The 15,423-nt window shown below is 43.2% G+C and overlaps 1 protein-coding gene across 2 annotated transcripts in view; it reads left to right on the plus strand.

The window, feature by feature from the left end:
- The window catches only part of SCG3 (secretogranin III), a 37,943-nt gene extending 24,100 nt beyond the window's left edge, over window positions 1-13,843 (plus strand). Inside the window, exons 11-12 of one of the 2 annotated variants that reach the window (XM_007468712.1) lie at window positions 8,535-8,615; window positions 13,255-13,843. In XM_007468712.1, coding sequence (XP_007468774.1) covers window positions 8,535-8,615; window positions 13,255-13,373 — 200 coding nt within the window. In that variant the 3' untranslated portion in view covers window positions 13,374-13,843. The remainder of the gene's footprint in view (window positions 1-8,534; window positions 8,616-13,254) is intronic. The other variant, XM_007468713.1, reaches the window with a different exon arrangement.
- Window positions 13,844-15,423: the final 1,580 nt, after the last annotated feature.

Raw genomic sequence — 15,423 nt, forward strand, 5'->3', positions numbered from 1 at the left:
TATAATGGTGCTTAATTTTTCAAATAAATTGCTCTCTGGAGACCGAAGAACTTTAAAGTTTTATTCCATGGGCTAAGTGGGGCTCTTTTTGCCAGTTTGATGTTTACACATTCACTTCTGCTCTATGAGTCACTGAAAATCTTTTTAAAAAATCATCCAAGGGGTGAGATAAGCATTACAATACCCATAAACTCATTCCAGTGCTATCATTTGTCAAGTTTATGGCTAGATAATGGAATTAAGATGAAAAGGTCATCTCTAAGATAACTTTCCCCTAAATAGCCTATCATTCCCCTATCTTTATTTTTTTTAATCTTTTAAAATACTTATTTACTTTTGACTGTGTTGGGTCTTTGTTGCTGCATGCGGGCTTTCTCTAGTTGCAGCGAGCAGGGGCTACTCTTCATTGCAGTGTGTGGCTTCTCATAGCAGTGGCTTCTCTTGTGGAGCACGGGCTCCAGACACGCGGACTCACTAGTTGTGGCTCGCGGACTCTAGAGCACAGGCTCAGTAGTTGTGGCGCACAGACTTAGTTGCTCTTCGGCATGTGGGATCTTCCCAGACCAGGGCTTGAACCCGTGTCGCCTGCACTGACAGGTGGATTCTTAACCACTGCGCCACCAGGGAAGTCCCCCCGTATCTTCTTTACAGAAGCCAGAAAAGAGAAAGCAGCTTATTTAATTAATAAATTGATAATAAGTTGACTAACTCACGGGGATGCTTTTATTTTTAAAGCAACACAGGAGGGGAAAATTCGTGTCTTTATTCAAGCCCCAAGGCATTCTGTTGGAAATGTCCAAAAATAGTGAGGCTGTCTTCTTCGCTATGAGTCATCAAGTGTTCCAGGAGCTAAGGCAGGCCAGAGACCTACCACCAACACAGGATTTTCCAGGACAGCAAAGGAGAATTTCTCCCCATATACAGAAACCACGGATCTTCTTTTCAGAATTCACTCCTTAATTTACAAATAAGTAAACCAAGCCTTAGAAGATGAACAGTCTCGCCCAAGAGCTCATAGGCAAAGAGTGGCAGAGCTGGGGCTTGAACTTCTGTCCCTTGACTCTCACCAGTGGTCATCCCAGCATCCCATGCTGCGTCTTGCAGGCATGTCAAATGGCATCATTTTGTACAAGTTCTTTTTTTTTTTTGGCAGCGCCATTCGGCTTGTGGGATCGTTATTATTATTTTGTGGGGGGGCTGCGTTGGGTTTTTGTTGCTGCGTGTGGGCTTTCTCTAGTTGTGCGAGCGGGAGCTACTCATTGTTGCAGTGCACGAGCTTCTCATTGCTGTGGCTTCTCTTGTTGCAGAGCATGGGCTCTAGGCTCGCGGGCTTCAGCAGTTGTGGCATGTGGGCTTCAGCAGTTGTGGCACGCAGGCTCAGTAGTTGTGGCTCGTGGGCTCTAGAGCACAGGCTCAGTAGTTGTGGCTCGTGGGCTCTAGAGCACAGGCTCAGTAGTTGTGGTGCACGAGTTTAGTTGCTCTGCGGCATGTGGGATCTTCCCGGACCAGGGCTCGAACCCGTGTCCCCTGCATTAGCAGGCGTATTCTTAACCACTGTGCCACCAGGGAAGCCCAGCTTGTGAGATCTTATTTCCCTGACCATGGATTGAACCCAGGCCCTCGGCAATGAAAGCGCCAAGTCCTAACCACTGGACCACCAGGGAATCCCCACAAAAATTCTTTAATTGAATGGCTCTGGGGCCCACCTTGACATCCATGATACCAGTATCAGTTGCTTTGTTCAAACTTATAATCATATAATCTTTACTATACGGAATTTTAAGCATTATAGCAAACAATTTTCATAAGCACTGTTTTCAAACATTTAATATCTTCAGTATATCCAATATTCAGTAGGCTAAAGCTATTGACTTCTACAGAGTCGTTTGTTTTGTCTTGGTTTGGTTTGGTTTTTTTGAGGGGATGTTTGCAGATCAGGGGAGCATATCAGGATCAGGACAAATTCATGTATAATAAAGGATATTTTTCTTGCAGGGCTGAGAACCAGAACAGCCAGAAAAACAGGGCTGCATCTTGACTCTGGCCCTCTTCCCATCTGCTTCAGCATATGTTTTAAGGCTTGTGCCATATTACCTCAGCCATGAGCTATTTTTTTCCAAAGGAAGCTGAAATTAATTTGAAAAAAATAGGCCAGTTTTCCAAAGTGGACTCTCATGGGCTTTTAATGCACACTGTGTAAAGAAAAGATTTGCTTTACAGCTCCCGAGAAGAGAAAATGTAAACAGGAACCAGCTGCTTGTCTCTAAGAGCAGATGAACACCTGCTTTTATTCCCGTTGTTTCCAGTGCCCCAGCAAATGTGCAGAGGTCCCAATACTGGCGGCAGTGGTTCCCAAATTTTGCCCCACATTCAAATCATCTCGGGATTGCTTTAAAAAACTCCTGATACTTAGTCCCTCCTCCAGATATTCTGATCTATTTGGTATGAGGAGTTACCCAGGCATCAGGATTTTTAAAAGCTCCCCCAAGTGATTCCAACGTGCAGCCAAGTGTGAGAACCACTGCCTGTTGGCCAGTTTGGTAATGACAACAACAGTCACTAAATCTGTAGTCGAAAAGGTGAATTTTACCCAGTTCCACTCATTAGAGGTTCCAGATTCATTCTGGTTCAAGATCAGGCTCTGACCCTTACTCAGCTGTCTGCTTGGGCACATCACTTAGCCTCTCTGAGCCTGAGTTTCCTCATGAGTAAAATGGGAACAATAATGCTTATTTCATAGAGCTCTGTGAAGATTAAGTGACACATGGATATAGTATGTTTAGCACTTTGGTAGGTGTTTTATTTATTTGTTTGTTTGTTTATTTATTTATGCCTGCATTGGGTCTTCGTTGCTGCACGCGGGCTTTCTCTAGTAGCGGCGAGCAGCGGCTACTCTTCGTTGCGGTGCACAGGCTTCCCATTGTGGTGGCTTCTTGCTGTGGAGCATGGGCTCTGGGTGCTTGGGCTTCAGTAGTTGTGGCATGTGGGCTCAGTAGCTGTGGCTCACGGGCTTACCTGCTCTGTGGCATGTGGGATCTTCCTGGACCAGGGCTCGAACCTGTGTCCCCTGCATTGGCAGGCGGATTCTGCCCATGCGCCACCAGGGAACCCTCAGTAGGTGTTTTAAATTGTTTCTGATGTAATTATCATTTAAATTCAGAATCCATTGAATTTCAAGTCTTGTAAATAAACAATTCATTTTTTGAGGAAGGAGGGAAGGAAGGGAGTGAGGGAAGGAAGGGAGGGAGGGAAGGAGGGAGGGTGGAAGGAAGGAAGGAAGGAAGGAAGGAAGGAAGGAAGGAAGGAAGACTTAAACCATTTCTTTTTAAAAATTGTAGTTTCCCTAGTTTGGATGCCATGCTCACCAAACAATCTTCTGATTATGATTAGCTTCTATATAAGAAGCCTTCATCCATTTACTCACTCAACTAATATTTACTGAGTGCCTATTTTGTATTAGGCTTTATTCTAGGCATGGGAGTACATCAGCAAACAAGAAATCTTTCTAAGGGAGGAAGACAAATAATAAGCTTAATAAATAAATTATGTGATACGGTAGAAAGCGATACATACTATGGATAAAAATAAATCAGAAAATGGGAATGAGGGTGATGGGGGTGGGGGGATTCTATATTTTAAGTTAGAGAAACAGCCCTAATCATGTATGTTATGATCCATAAGATAGTAGTCTTTTAATGGATTACAGTCTAGCTTTCTTTAAGCTGCAGTAAACTAAGTCTTTATTGTGGGATGATAATGTTAATATGGTGAATGAAATTATTTTTCATGCAGTTTATACTTTTAAAAATTCAACACCATTTTTACAGGTAGTTGGTCACTGAGCAAAAAGCAACCTGACAAGATGACGCTGAGTGCCCTACTTCCAATTGTCTTAGGTTGGGTTCCCTCCAAAGCAGACTGAGAGGAGGATTTGAGGTGGTGTTTTTAATTGGCAGGTGACCCCAGGAAGCTCTACTGGGGGATAGGTCCATGAGACAGGGAAGGGAAAGAAGCCACTGTGGTGTGTTAATGAGCAGACTTCAGCTGTGGGTGTGGGGCTCAGTCCCGTGAGGACGTCTGGGGACCATGTGGACCAAGCCCGAGGAGTGAAGAAGCTGGGGTGTGTATCTGTCAATCCTGTCCATCACTGGCTGAGGGCTCCTCTATTAGCATATCTAGAATACAGGAAGCATGAAGGTGGGGAATCAACAGTGTCTGCTACACTATGGCCAAAACCTCATATTTATATTTTACTCTCCTAATTCAGAATTTTTAATATAGTGTCGAAACAGAGTCTAAGCTGGGATATTCCTTTTCCCAAATAAGCTCCCCACAGGGTGTGGAGAAAAGGGAACCCTCCTACGTTGTTGGTGGGAGTGTAAATTGGTGCGGCCACTATGGAGAACAGTATGGAGATTCCTTAAAAAACTAAAAATCGGGCTTCCCTGGTGGCACAGTGGTTGAGAGTCCGCCTGCTGATGCAGGGGACGCGGGTTCGTGCCCCGGTCCGGGAGGAGTCCACATGCCTCAGAGCGGCTAGGCCCATGAGCCATGACCGCTGAGCCTGCGTGTCCGGAGCCTGTGCTCTGCAACGGGAGAGGCCACAAGAGTGAGAGGCCGCGTAGCGCAAAAAAAAAAAAAAAAAAACTAAAACTAGAACTACCATACGACCACCAATCCCACTCCTGGGCATATATCTGGAAAAAAACGTAATTCGAAAAGATACATGCACCCCAATGTTCACTGCAGCACTATTTTCAATAGCCAAGACATGGAAACAACCTAAATGTCCATCGTCAGATAAATGGATAAAGAAGATGTGGTACATCACTCAGCCATAAAAAGGAACAAAATTGAGTTATTTGTAATGAGGTAGGTGGAACTAGAGTCTGTCATACAGAGTGAAGTAAGTCAGAAAAAGAAAAACAAATACCGTATGCTAACGCATATAATATGGAATCTAAAAAACGGTATTGATGAACCTAGTGGCCGGACAGGAATAAAGACACAGATGTAGAGAATGGACTTGAGGACACAGTGGGGGAAGGGGAAGCTGGGATAAAGTGATAGAGTAGCATTGACATATATACATTACCAAGTGTAAAATAGATAGCTAGTGGGAAGCAGCCACATAGCACAGGGAGATCAGCTTGATGCTTAGTGACGACTTAGAGGGGTGGGATAGGGAGGGTGGGAGGGAGGCTCAAGAGGGAGGGGATATGGGGATATATGTAGCATAAAGCTTATTCAATTTGTTGTACAGCAGAAAATAACACAACATTATAAAGCAATTATACTCCAATAAAGGTGTTTAAAAAAAAAGATATGGTATGTAAATGGAATACTACTCAGCCATTAAAAAAAATGAAAGAATGCCATTTGCAGCAACATGGATGGGCCTAGAGATTATCATACTAAGTGGAGTAAGTCAGACAAAGACAAATATCACTTATATGTGAAATCTAAAATATGACACAAATGAACTTATCTATGAAACAGAAACAGACTTATAGACATAGAAAACAGACTTGTGGTTGCCGGTGGTAGGGGAGGGGATGGATCGGGAGTTTGGGATTAGCAGATGCAAACTATTATATATAGGATGGATAAACAACAAGGTCCTACTGTACAGCTCAGGGAACTATATTGACTATCCTGTGATAAACCATAATGGAAAAGAATATGAAAAAGAATGTATATATATGTGTGTATATATATAACTGAATCACTTTGCTGTACAGCACAAATTAACACAACATTGTAAATCAACTATACTCCAATAAAATAAATTTTAAAACTTAAAAAAATAAGGGGACTTCCCTGGTGGCGCAGGGTTTAAGAATCTGCCTGCCAATGCAGGACACAGGTGTTCGAGCCCTGGTCCAGGAAGATCCCACATGCCGTGGAGCAGCTAAGCCCGTGCTCCACGGCTACTGAGCCTGCACTCTACAGCCCGCGAGCCACAACTACTGAGATCACGTGCCACAACTACTGAAGTCCGTGCACCTAGAGCCCGTGCTCCGCAACAAGAGAAGGCACAGCAATGAGAAGCCCACGCACCGCAACGAAGTGTAGCCCCTGCTCGCAGCAACTAGAGAAAGCCCGCGCGCAGCAGCGGAAGACCCAATGCAGCCAAAAAATAAAAATAAATAAATAAATTTATTTAAAAAAATAAGCTCTCCATATTAGGATATAATATCATAGGTAAGATTGTGGGAAGAATGCTTAAAGTTATTCAAAGAGCAAGACTTACTCTTTTTTTTTTTTTTTTTTTACATATAACAGAGTGAATCAGCTGTACATATACATATATCCCCATATCTCCTCCCTCTTGCGTCTCCCTCCCACCCTCCCTTCTAGATGGTCACAAAGCACAGAGCTGATCTCCCTGTGCTATGCGGCTGCTTCCCACTAGCTATCTGTTTTACATTTGGTAGTGTATATGTGTCCATGCCACTCTCTCACTCTCACTCTCTCACTGGGTAAGGGTCCCAGCTTACCCTTCCCCCTCCCCGTGTCCTCAAGTCCATTCTCTACGTCTGCATCTGCCATCTGCGTCTGTAGAGCAAGACTATTTTCACACATCCTCAAAAGTTTCAGAAGCCCTAATTACCTGATGTGCCAATGACAAATCATTATTATCTAGTCATTAAAGCAAGCCCTATGAGAACCACTAATGTGATTTAAATTCTTTAAAAATAACAAAGTTGCATTCTTTAGAAATAGTCTGAGATTTCTTTCCTTCTTCAGACCGAATTAATTTGAAATAATGCTGTGTTTTTTGGTTTTGCTTTTTGTTTGTTTTGTTGTTGTTACCAAATCTGATGATCTTCTTAGCAAATGGGCAACAGACAATGAAAATCTTTACATTCATTGTGCTGCAATGTTATAAGATCAGTCAGGAGGACATTGGTCTTTCACGTGCTCTAACATGCTTAAAAGCAAAGAATTAAAATCATTTACACGGGCAATTGAACTGAATAGGGGCTGAAAATTGTGGCTCTCTTCTTTTGTCCACTTACCCCTTTTTGCAAAGGAGTTTCTTTGTGCTTCATTGGGGACCAGGTAACATGGAACCCCAGTGGTGACGTAAGAGTGAGCTCACAAGATCAGGAAGAAAGATGCTCAGGAAGTCACTTAAGTAAATGTGGTGGTGGAAATTGGAACATCAGCAAATCTTAAGGCAATGATACTATTCGTGGACTATAGTCAGATGTACCCAGGTTCAAGCCTGGCTCTACTACTTACTAGCCTTGTGATCTTACTTCACAAGGCTAGTAAGTAGTAGCCTTACTTCCTCTCTCTAAGCCTCAGTTTCTTCACCTCTAAAATGGGGATTAAATAGGACTGCATCAAAAGGTTGTTGTGAAGAATAAAAGAGAGAATGTATTTTGGAGCACAAAACACAGCCCCTGGCACATAGTAAGCACACAGTACAGGTAGCTCAACCAAGAGGTCTGGGCAGTAGACTAGGGGTAACAGAGTTCAAAGGGGGTTCAGAACAGGTGGTCACCACACTGAGCTCTGACAGCCATTGCTTCTGCAAAGGCCCTGGACTTTAAAAGCCTCTTTTCTTAGGCCATCCAGTACTCTCCAGATCAACTGATCTCTTGGTGCAGACACTCTGAGCATTAGGGACCCACCTGATTAAGGAGATGGTTGATTTCTTTGAGAAAGAACAAAGCTACATCAGTGCTCATGTCTGAATACAAGTCTTATCTTTCAGATAGTGCAGGTAACAGAAACTTGGCCAGACTAGAGTCCAAATTTCACCTCTGTTATTTCCTGTATGGCCTCAGCCAAATCACTTAGCTTCTCTGAGCCTTAGTTTCCTCATCTCTAAGTTAATGATCATACCCACTTGCAGACAACAAGGCATCTAAAGGGTGTCACAGGGCGGGTGCTTCAGTGATGCCTGATATTTTCCTGCCACACTTAAAGCCCATCAGAGAACGTTTACATCCAGGGGAATTTTACTAGAACGAGTTCTAAGTTTCACTATCCAGCCTTGAAATGAGGTCCAGGTCTCTTCTTCATCTGAGTTTTTACATACTCCCTAACAGATTGGGCAGAAGACCTGTATAGCAGCTTACACAAAGCCACAAACTTGGACTTACTTCTCATTTATTTGGTGATGGAGTCTTAAGTATCTGCCACTCTGATTCAGTTCTTGACCTGATAATACTCTTCAGTTTGAAAGAACCAACCCTAACTGGAAATGACTCAATCTGAGACTGATAGGGACCCACCCATCCAGTGAACTGAATCAAAACTCTTCTGTGCCAGGACATCAAACTGTATTTATTTGTGTTGGGGGATAATGGCCTCTTGACATTGCCAGCCTGGACCTGCCTCCTGGACTCTTATCCCACCCACCCACAGAAATAGGCACACCACCTACTTAGGGATGGTCCCCACCAAGTGCTTGATAAGTCCAGTATTTGTTCATGGTCTCAAACATAAGTGTGGTCTTTAAAAAGGGATGCAGTGATATTTGTATGAGTGTTTAATATGGTTTCTCTTGCCTTTTCCAGGGAAAACAGAAGCCTATTTGGAAGCCATTAGAAAAAATATTGAATGGTTGAAGAAACACAACAAAAAAGAAAATAAAGAAGGTAAGGAATTAGTGTCGTTATAAACCACAAATTTCTCCAATTTGTCAGGAGCTCTTATTTTTCATTTTTTTATTTTATTTTGGCCGAGCAGCTTGTGGGATCTTAGTTCCCCGACCGGGGATTGAACCCCGGCCCACAGCAGTGAAAGCATGGATTCCTAACCACCAGACTGCCAGGGAATTCCCAGGAGCTCTTATTAAAGATTCCCACAATCGGGCTTCCCTGGTGGCGCAGTGGTTGAGAGTCCGCCTGCCGAGGCAGGGGACACGGGAAAAGACTCTAGGTGCTTCTCAGATGCGGAAGGGAATAGACCTCCATTTCTCTTATTTTTCAAATCAGCCTTTCAAGCAAAGGCATTTTCTTTTCTTTTCCATTTTATTATAAAAAATGTCAAACAGGAGCAGAGAGAACAGTATAATGAATTACCATGCATCCATCACCCACCTTCAATAATTATCAACATTTTGCCAATCTTGTTTTGTGTACCCACCCGCCCCCCTTCTCTTGGAGTATCTTAAACAAAGACGTTTCCTGAGCATATTAGGTGCACCCTGCAGTCACGAAGGTAGTCGCTCACTTAGTTAAAACAAAACACAGAACCAGACTCCGTTCTGAGTGTCAGAGATGTGAAGTGGTAAGATGCAGCCCCTCACCCCCTGCCAGGTTGCTCACACCATCAATAAACCTCCGGTGGGCACTGCACAGGGCTAACACAGATAACATGGTGGTGCAGAGGAGGTGAGAGGAGGGGGCACATCTCCTTACATTGGGAGAAAGAGCTGCAGGAAAGCCTTTGCTGGAAAGGCAAGGAAGAATTTACGAGTGAGGAGAGATAGAGGCAGAGGGAACACTGGTGCAAAGACATGAAGGGACAAAAGAGAGTGATGCATTACAGGAACTGGAGCCAGTTTTTCAGGAGCACTGAGGTCTGCAGACAGGGCTGGGGAGGTGGGCAGCGGCCAAGTCAGGAGGAGGCTTGTGCACCCTGCAAAGGAGGTTAATTTTAGCCCAAGGGCTTAAAATGAGGGCTTAATCAGGTTAAAGACTGAGAAATCTCTCTGGCAGCAGTATGGTTACAGATTGAAAAAATAAAACCCCAGGGCTTCCCTGGTGGCGCAGTGGTTGAGAGTCTGCCTGCCGATGCAGGGGACACGGGTTCGTGCCCTGGTCCGGGAAGATCCCACATGCCGCGAAGCGGCTGGGACTGTGAGCCACGGCCGCTGAGCCTGCGCGTCCGGAGCCTGTGCTCCACAACGGGAGAGGCCACAGCAGTGAGAGGCCCGCGTATAGCAAAAAAATAAAAATAAAACAAAAACAAAAACAAAAACAAAAAAACCCCAGAAGCCAGGTGAGAGATAGGAAGTAAGGATCTGGAGCAGATGTAATGCGACTTAAACCAAGGCAAAGCAGAGGAAATAAAGAAGAAGGGAGAGGCTCAAGAGCTATGTGGAGAGAGGATTCTAGTATGATTCCCAGGTGTCTGGCCAGAGCAGTTGCAAAGTGATGCTTTTAAAATGAGATTAGCAGTGCTTTTCAAACTTGAAAATGCATTCAAATCACCTATGGAGCTTCCAAATATCCTAATGCCCACAAGACCACTAAATCAAACTTGAGGGGCAGGACCCAGGCATCAGTATTTTTTAAACTTTCATGATTGCACTGTGCAACCAAGTTTGAAAACCAGTGAGATAGAACACAGTGGGAGCAAGAGGTATGTATTTTCAGTACCCCTTTAGCCTGTGATCACACAAGTTGAGTGAGATGGAAACAATTATCAGGTCTTCACACATACTTTATTTGGTTCCAAATGATATGAATTTCTGGGCTATCAGCTCCATTAAAATTCACATGAACCATATTTCAGCAAATCTGTCATGGATTGAAAAATGCACCATTGTTTCATGTACCACTACAGAAGAAAAATTAGAACATGCCATCAATTATGGCAAAGACTTTAAAAATTTTTTAAAGTTTATCTTAGAATCAGTGTAATACAGTATGTACCAAAATGCATTCTGAAACCAATGTAAATTGTAGGGACCAACCATTTAGAGTATTTATGTTATTTCTTTCACTTACTAACACATGAATCTGACTCCTGGTCATAATCAGCAACATCCTGCAATTCAGTCTTCCATTTCCAGAAACGACCAACCTAGTAAATCATGGAACCCTAGTGCATGCATATTGAAGGCTCTGTGAGCAAGCTTGCGAATGACAGTGGTGGGTACGAGGCTCCCTTCTGCCTCCACGAAGTGAGGGTGACATGCAGTTCACCCTTCTGAAGGCAGAAACAGAGAGCTCGTCTTCCACTGCCTTCGTACGTGCTCTGTCTGACTTGGGCAAATCTCTCAAAGCCTGTGGGGACCCAGTCCTCGAGCCATACAGCTTCTGCAGCTATTGGAGCAGGAAGTCTCACTATTAGTTCTGACATTTCTTAACCTCTGCAGATACCCTTTGCTTGACAGGGGGCTGGGTGACCTGAATCTCCTTTCCAAATGCAGGAAAGGGAAGTCCATGTGATGTGACAGTGAGGAAGATGATGAAATCTTATGGAGCCTTAAAAAGAAAGTTTGTACTTTTAGAAAAGTGAATTACAGCCCTTATCTCTTTTGAGCCTTACAGCCTTAAAACCTCCTTTAAGTAGCAAGTTAGCTACTCCTAGTGTATTCTAACAGCCAGCTAGGGCAGAGCTGGGATGGACTCCAATGGCCTTTCCTCTACACCATGCCAGTTTTCCCATGGCACACAGTGACAGCCATGTCATCAAGAGACCATTTTTCCATTTCAAAAGAAAGCAAAATATTTTCCCATTTGTCCATTCAAATCACCTGGATCACTTCACAGCTGTTTTGGGGAGTCTTTTGTCCCACTAAAGATATTGACCCAGAACATTCTGGGTCTGAACAACCAGTGATGATTAAAAGGTGCCTCTTTGTGCCCTGTGAGTCAGTCACGAATCAGCTTGGGAGATGCACACAGAATGTACACTCAGCTTGATTCTCTGACTCACGCCTGAGAGAAAGGGAAAGTCAACAACCAAAACAAAACTGAGCCTTCAAACACTTATTGAATGTTCTGCACGTGTTAGATGCTTCATATTCACTACCTCAAGGCCGTAGAGTGGTCAAAGCAGCGACTACAGACAGACCTGAATTCAGAACCTTACTCTATTATGACCGGAGCAAGTGACTTACCTCCTCTGTCCTGTTTCTTCATCTCTGAAACGGGGACAGTAACGCTTTCCTCATGGGGTTTTGTGAGGAGCAAATAAGATGATGGCTGTAAAGTGTCCAGGGCTGGGAGTTCTCACTTCAATCCTCATGGCTGAGCCCAAACTGAAAGGAGCAAATGCCCTCCTGGGTGGAGAGGAAACAACCTCTCTCTGAGCCTCAGCTCACCATGGTATGATAAACACCTGGTGCTTGTACAGAGGTCCTTCAAGTCTGGTTTTCCTTTCATGCAGGGGCTTAAAGATGCCCGAGTGACCCAGGTTCAGCTTCTATTCAGGGTAGCTAAAGGTGGCCATAGAATGCTCTGAGCTTTTGTATCCCCCTCTCTCCTTTCTCCTTCATAGGATGTATTGTATGTAGCCATTAAAAATGGTGTTTCTGAGGAATATCAATGCTCACTGTGTAAATTGAGTGAAAGGAATTAGGTATAAGGTTGAATGTACGCTGTGATCATAACTGTATTGAGAAAGATACATCCAAAAGCTAAAAGGAAACAGAACAAAATATCCACTCTGGTTATCAATGATTAATAGAATTTAGGTGATTTAAATTTTATTTTCATGTTTCTGTATTTTCCATATTTTAAAACAATAAGCATATAACACTTAAAGAATCAAGGGAAGATGTGGGGTTTTTTTCAAGCCTTCAGAAAGATGCCACCAGCAGCCTCCTTACTTGGTTGAGGATCTCTTTGTTTTTTGTGGACGGTTCAATGGTTTACCTAACTTTTTTGTTTAAGTAGGATAGAGGAACCACAAAGAGGTTATGGTTTCGTTTTTCATTCCATGCATGTAATTCAAACAACATGAAAATCAAGGTAATTCTTAATGTGGAAAAAAAAAAGTGGGTTGTCACAGCAACATGGACTTAACCAGTGTAACAAGTTCAAGTCAGAACACCTGGTTCTGATTATAACTTTTACTAGCGGTGTGACCTTGCATAAGGCACTTAAGCTTTAGGGTCATGTTACCCCAAGTGTGTTTCCCGAGCCAGCAGCATCAACATCTCCTGGACCTTGTTTAAAATGCAGAATCTGAGGCACCACCTCAGGCCTACTGAATACACATTTGCAACTTTCCAAAAGCCCCAGGTGATTGGTATAAATATTAAAGTTTGCCAAGGCCTGGTTTATGAGCCTGTTCCTTCTCTGGTCAAATGAGGGCTGTTCTCCGCACCTGAACACCTTGAAAAGTTGTGATGAAGAGCAGATGGGATAACATAACGCGTGGAAACATGATTTGAAGCTGCAAACTACAGCACAAATGCCAAGAACTAAAATGCCTTCCAACGTGAAAGACAGGGCATGGTAATGATGTTCTACAAAATGCTACTTCGTTAATGGTAATCACTGTAATGGGCTGTGCTTTCCTTATCTTTGCTCATGATAGTCTAATGATATTTTCCAGATTATGACCTTTCAAAGATGAGGGACTTCATCAACCAACAAGCTGATGCTTATGTGGAGAAAGGCATCCTTGATAAAGAAGAAGCCGATGCCATTAAGCGTATTTACAGCACCCTGTAAAAATGGCAAATGACCCAAGAGTCTTTTAACTGTTTCAGAAAACATAGTGTAGCTTAAAACACTTCTGTGATTAAAGTTATTTTGACCCAAGGATTATTAGAAAAGTGCTGAATTTATAGTAGTTAATCTGTTAGAAGTGGTTAAAACATAGCTTTCTTGCCATAAGAACGATCCAAAAAGTAAAGTTGTATGTAAGCTGACATTTTGTATATAGAATCCTTATTTCCTTATTGATTTACATTTTATAAGCAGATCTATGTTGCTTTGGAAAAGCCTGTAATGAACTGAACTTAAAACTGAACCCTCACCCCACTGTGTCACACATACAAGCACCCCCAGAAGAATTAGGGGGTTCTGTTTTCAAGGCATGCTGGGTACCAAAGCACCTCGTAGGGTATCTCTGTTATGTCATTTCCATACCTCTTCCCTTTTGGGAGTTTAAATAAATTCACATTTCCTCATAGTCTCTATAGCTTAAAGTATAGCCATCTGCTTTTTTGCCTGCTCCTGCTGGCTCTTTATCAGGCCCAATGGCACAGAAAGGAACCTGAAAAATGGGCATAGGATTTGCTGGATCTATTAACAAGTTCCCCGCACTCTCAACATTTTCTATTGGTGAGTTTTCAGACATTGAGTTTTTCTCTTAGGAGGGATACTACCTATGTACTTTCCAAGACAAATGAGGTTATAAACGCTACATAAAGCAAGATAAAAATTGATGCCAGGTCTGAGTTATCTAAATGGAATTTGATCCAAGCCAAGGTTTCTCAACAGAGAGCAAGAGGGCCAGGAAGTAGGGTAGATATAGAGATAAAAATCATTCCCTCCCCTGTGAACCAAAGCTGGTAGATGAGTTTCCCTAGAGGACAAGGTTAATGAATGTCAGATCCCTGCAACCCCTCTTCCTCAGCCACCACCACCAACACAGTCCTGGAAACAACACACAGTAACCCAAGGCCCTCCGGAAGTGTTAATGCTTTGAAAATGTATTATTCAGTATAAATTAAGTACATAAATATTTTTCTATACATTTCAGTTGAAAATCATAAAAATAACTTAATGCTATGTATATCAGCTGTCACTACTTTAGATGGCTTCTGAAACCTGTCTTGAACATCCCTACCTCATATTCAGTTTTTGGTGAGGACCGGGGAACATACAGGAAAGCTACAAGAGGCTGTTTTCACAGGGAGGAGACCACTGCTGCTCTTTCCTACTCTCTCTAGAATTGCAAAAACAAAAACCACAGCCTGACACACACAGAAACAAAACTCAGTATGTTCTAGAGAAGCCAATACCCGTTGGTGAATGGTGAGAGGGAACTAAAAACGTCTTTGCCGTAACTATACTTGCCAAAGCACAATGAGTCAGACTGTTTGCATGAGTCATCTTTGATAACATGGCTGACTCGACTTCACCATGGCCTGTAGTCCAAACACGCTGCTTCTGCATTAGAGAGAATTAGCTGATTATGACTCAAGCATTTTATCCATTCACTTTTCTATAGTTTATCTAAATACCTATGCAGTATTTTTAAAAATAAGACATTTACTAAGGGAGTTCATTGTAGCTTTCAGAGCACATTGACATTCCTTAGCTCCTACTGATAAGCAGGACAGAAGGGAGCTCTTCAGTCCTGTTTCATACATGAGGTTCACAGAAAGAGCACTGGGGTCTTCCCTGGTGGCGCAGTGGTTGAGAGTCCGCCTGCTGATGCAGGGGACGCGGGTTCGAGCCCCGGTCCGGGAGGATCCCACGTGCCATGGAGCAGCTGAGCCGGTGAGCCATGACCGCTGAGCCTGCGCGTCCAGAGCCGGTGCTCCGCAACGGGAGAGGCCACAACAGTGAGAGGCCCACGTACCAAAAAAAAAAAAAAAAGAGCACTGGACATGCTCAAACTCTGATGGCCAAGAAGTGGTAAAGTCAGGATTAGAACCCAGGTTCTTGTCTTAGTTCCTTCCTCCACAGCACTTCTGTGTGCAAGGCAACGACTAAAGAACTCTAGTCCAGGACGTTTCAACTGTGGTCTCAGTGAATTCAGTTTTTCGTA

This window comes from Lipotes vexillifer, unplaced genomic scaffold (genome assembly GCF_000442215.2).
Source record: "Lipotes vexillifer unplaced genomic scaffold, Lipotes_vexillifer_v1.1 scaffold268, whole genome shotgun sequence".
NCBI classification, from domain to species: domain Eukaryota; kingdom Metazoa; phylum Chordata; class Mammalia; order Artiodactyla; family Lipotidae; genus Lipotes; species Lipotes vexillifer.